At 35.4% G+C, this 4,739-nt stretch overlaps 1 protein-coding gene across 1 annotated transcript; it reads right to left on the bottom strand.

Moving 5' to 3' along the window:
- Window positions 1-1,627: 1,627 nt before the first annotated feature.
- On the bottom strand, window positions 1,628-2,572 carry LOC102869174 (olfactory receptor 8K5-like). The gene has a single exon (XM_006902287.1). It carries the CDS (start codon window positions 2,570-2,572, stop codon window positions 1,628-1,630), a length of 945 nt encoding a protein of 314 aa, XP_006902349.1.
- Window positions 2,573-4,739: the final 2,167 nt, after the last annotated feature.

Below are 4,739 nucleotides of genomic sequence, written 5' to 3'. Positions count from 1 at the left end.
TAAGGTGCACCAGATACAGGACATGGTCTTTGTAATCACTTGCTATGCATCAGAACAACTAGGGAGGATAGAAGGAGAATTGATGCCTTTGAGTTGTGGTATTGCAGAAGAGTATTGAATATACCATGGACTGCAAAGAGAACAAACAGGTTTGTTCTGTCCAGGTTTGTCCAGGGTGAAGCCAGGCTGCTCCTTGGAGGCAAGGATTCTGAAGCTTCATCTGACATACTTTGGACATGTGGCAAGGAGGGACCAGTCCTTGAAGAGGAACATCATGTTTGGGAGGGTGGAGGGACAGTGCAGAAGAGGAAGATCCTTGATGAGATGGATTGATTCACTGACTGGCAAAATGAGGGTAGCTGTGTCAGAGACAATGAGATTGGCACAGGATAGAGCAGGATTTAGGGCTGTTGTACACAGAGTTGCTATGAATCACAGGTGACTCGACGGCACACAACAACAACAATGAAGGTCAGAGATAAGAAGTCTTCTCCCTTGTTCTACCGGGGGGGTCACCAATGGGTCAGTTCATGCTCAGAGGTTCTTAACAACAACGGCAACAGTAATCTTTGTGTATAATTAATTGATAATATCATTTTCCACATATTGCATTATTTCTTTAACACAATATTTAAGCATTGAAAAAATATTGAAAATATTTTTAATATTTTGGCAGGTTCTCTTGAGTGTGACACTGCTTTTTCTGAAACATTAATTAGAAATTATATACGTATTTTATCATGCTTCATTATCATATTCTCCATTAGATTAACTAATAAATGTTTAGTTTTTTGAATCAGAATATCTAAATATTTTTTACATCCTATTTTCATCCATTTATTTTATTTCCCTTTACATTTTCCATCTCTTCCTTCAAATATCTTATATAGGAATGTACAATATCACCATGGGAATGAACATGTAAGGTATTCATTATCTAAGGAAGAAGAAAACAAAAATTCAATGGCAAAAAAATTAAAGCTATCTTGTTTACTTGGAATGTATTTTAAAACACCATAGACTGACAATAAAAGGACAACTATCTCCAACGTTGTTTATACTGTTGCTTTGTTGTTATCAAGTCTCATCATGTTGACTAGGACTCTGAGAAGCAGACTTGTAGCTTGTTGTATCAGGTGCCATCCTTAAGATCTCCGTCTTACTCAAGCTCCTTGTTGGAGTTAATCATTTCAGCTCATTGAGGGTTTTCCTTTCCTCTGCTGACCCTTTACCGTTCCCAAAGTGATATCTTCCTCCAAGAACTAGCTCCTCCTGAAGATATGTGATTTTAGCATTAGAACATATACTGGAAAAAAGACTAAGAAGGTCCTTGTCTTTAGACATATTCACACACACAAACACATCAAGACTGAAATACATGCATCATGTAAAATTATGAGAGTCAATGAAATCACATAAGTAAACAGTAAATAAAAATTATTGGGGGCTAAGTGACTTCTAATATTTATCAGAAATAAAATTAATTTACCTGGACATAACATAAACAAAGTAATGTTATAAGTAATAATTAATTAGCAATTAATAATTATTATTTGATTTGGAACCATACCTACTAGGATATTATAAAACAGTGTTGTCTTGGATATTATTTCTGAAACAAAGTCAGCTATTGAATACAATTCTTAATTTTCTTTTTAAAAACCCTCTTGAAGGCATTTTTAACTTCTTTATTCCGTAAGCTGTATATCAACGGGTTAAGCATGGGAATGACTAAAGTGTAAAACACAGAGGTCAGTATGTCTTTATCATGTGAATGAGCCGACTTGGGCTGCACATACATAAATAATAAAGTCCCATAGAACACAGCGACCACTGTCAGGTGAGAGCCGCACGTGGAGAATGCTTTTTTCCTGCCCTCAACAGAATGCATTCCAAATACAGTTATCAGAATCAGCAGATAGGACACCAACACTACCAGGAGGGAGGACATTAAATTAAATGCAGAAAATACTATGAGCATCAGTTCCACTTCTTGTGAATTAGAGCAGAGCAGAGATGACAAGGGAACCTCATCACAGTAGAAGTGACTGATGACATTAAAGCCACAGAAGACAGACGTAAAAGTCTTAATAGTGAACAAGAGAGCCTGAAAAGCACTGTAGAGGTATGACGTTCCCATGAGCACATGACAAAGTCTTTGCGACATGATGACATTGTAGAGCAGAGGATTACAGATGGCTACATAGCGGTCAAAGGCCATGACTGATAGGATGAAGAGTTCACTGACAGTGAAGAAAATGAATAACGTCAGCTGGGTGGCACATTCATAATAGGGAATGATATTTTGCTCTGCAATAAAATTGACCAGCATCTTGGGACAAATGGCAGTGGAATTACCAAGGTCAATGAAGGCCAAGTGTCTGATAAAAAAATACATAGGGGTATGGAGGTGAGAGTCTACTTTGGTCAAGATGATTAGGACTGTATTGCCCATCACTGTGGACATGTAGATGAAGAGGAAGACCCCAAAAAGTGGAAGCTGTAGCTCATGGCGATTAGTGAGTCCCATTAGAATGAATTCAGTCACCACTGTTAGGTTGTGTTGGCCCATTTAGTCCCGTTATATTTTTCTAGGAAGAAACAAAGGGATTATTATTGTTAGTTTTCAAATAGCATTGTCTAAACAAATCATAATAATATTCGTACAAAGAATGAAAAGTGGGTTTTTTACATTTTTGTTATTATTTGTAATAACAAAACATGGATAACTTTGAAAAGGAGAATTCTAACACTTAATAGTCTCATGGACTTATAAACTTATATATGTTGTTCTAGAGCATCATAGAATCTGCTTCAATAAAAGTAACTGAAGTCTACAGAAGCCATTGTCACAGAGTGAAAAGACCACAAAATTGGGCATATTCTTACACTGTTGAATTTTAGTTACAAAATCCAAAGCTGGCCATCAGGGGAGTTAAAGGTGGTATATGCAGAAGTGAGAGTTTTACCTGGTTGGGTTAATACATTTGGTAAATTTGCATGATTGGTCAAAGCACCTGCCAACCAGTTCATTGCAGGATGCTCCAAGGAAGATGGAAAAGACCAGGTTTTTCTAGAAACCTATTCTCTTTTTCACTTATATCTGCTTGTGGAAGTCCACTGTAGATATTTAGATAATGCTGTGTTTCAAAACACTTCCTTCATATATATATATATATATATATTTTTATTTAATGGCAAATACTCGTCAGGAATGCGTTAGCTATCCTTTACAGGCCAAACTCAGAAAATGGAATGTTGTCTTTGAGGAATATAGACCAAGATTAACTAGGCTGCCCTCTGAAAAGGCAGTTTTCCAAAATCCAACATAGATCCCAGACTCCTATAAAAACCTTAAGGCTCCAATTTTAGACTACCACATTTACATAGAAATCAAATGTCTCTTGTTTTTATACTCACATACACCAAGAAGCAATTGTTTCCACTGAACAGTGGAATACTGCATGATTTAAAGACACACACAAAAATGTATGGACTATATTTGAGATTTAATAAGTTCACTTTTATAGTTCAAAAGCAATAGCATGAAGCATTTAATAAAGTGTTATTTCTGGCTTTAGAATAACTTCTAAGAAGAGCAGTGTTGTTGTTACGTGTCACTGATACAAGTCTGACTTATAGTGACCCTATGTGCAACAGTTAGGAATCCTGCTCCATCCTGAGCCAACATCATTGTCTCTGATGCACTTATGCCCACAATCCCAGTTACTGAGTCAATCCATCTCATCCAGGGTCTTCCTCTCTTGCATTGTCCCTCCAACAAGCTTGCTGTCCCTTCACCAAGCATAATGTTTCATTCCAAGGACTAGTCTCTCCTAGCAAACATGCGCAAATATGTCAGACAGCTTCAGAATCCTTGCCTCCAAGGAGCAGCCTGGTTTCACCGTCTTCAGGATGGTACAGTGGCACTTGGTATACTGATAATTCTCTTCAATGTAACTAATTGGTTTTTATTTAAATTTCTTATCAAAATCAGTTGTTTATACTTGAATTTTGTTTCAAATTTTAAAATATTAAAAATCAATATTTGCATGTATAATTCAATTTACATTATACCTTAATTTCACTTTTTAATAAAGTCTTTTAAATTAGTTTAAGTTTCAAGGCACGCAAGATCTGGACATATTTGTGTTAAAATAGTTTATATTTTCAACTATTATATATTTAAAAATAGTCAGGGATTTGGGTTATTTAATTGTATATGCTCTATTTCCTGTAATGTAATACCATGTAGAAGGTAGTTCCCATGACTTATTTAAAAGTTTTTATATGTCTATTCATTATGTTGTACATAGGGTCGCTATGAGTCGCAAGCGACTCGACGGCACATAACAAGAACAACAGCATTCATTATGCCATATATAGCAAACTGTCAATGTATTTCTCTAATAATAAGAGTTTATTTATAAAATAAATTTATAGAATATAAGACAAAGTCACTAAATCAAAGTGGAGTTAGTTCAATTACTTGGTTTCCCTTTTATATTTTTCTCAAATTCATTGTCTCATCAATAGAAGCCTAGGATCTGTAAGAATGGTTTTCAGTTGGAATGATAAGTGAATTTATAAATATTCAGTGATATAATATGCATGATATAATTATTGTTTTCGAACAGAATACCCACAGTTAGCCTGCACAATTGTAAACTTTACTATTGAAATATTCAAAGGGTCCCTGACAAGGTTTAAGTCAATAGTATGGAGTATTTTTTTTATGT

This window comes from Elephantulus edwardii, unplaced genomic scaffold (genome assembly GCF_000299155.1).
Source record: "Elephantulus edwardii isolate Elephantulus edwardi_28Jun2011 unplaced genomic scaffold, EleEdw1.0 scaffold00389, whole genome shotgun sequence".
Classification (NCBI taxonomy): Eukaryota; Metazoa; Chordata; class Mammalia; order Macroscelidea; family Macroscelididae; genus Elephantulus; species Elephantulus edwardii.
The sequence above is the reverse complement of the archived record's forward strand: the minus strand, read 5'-3'. Positions and strand labels throughout refer to the sequence as shown.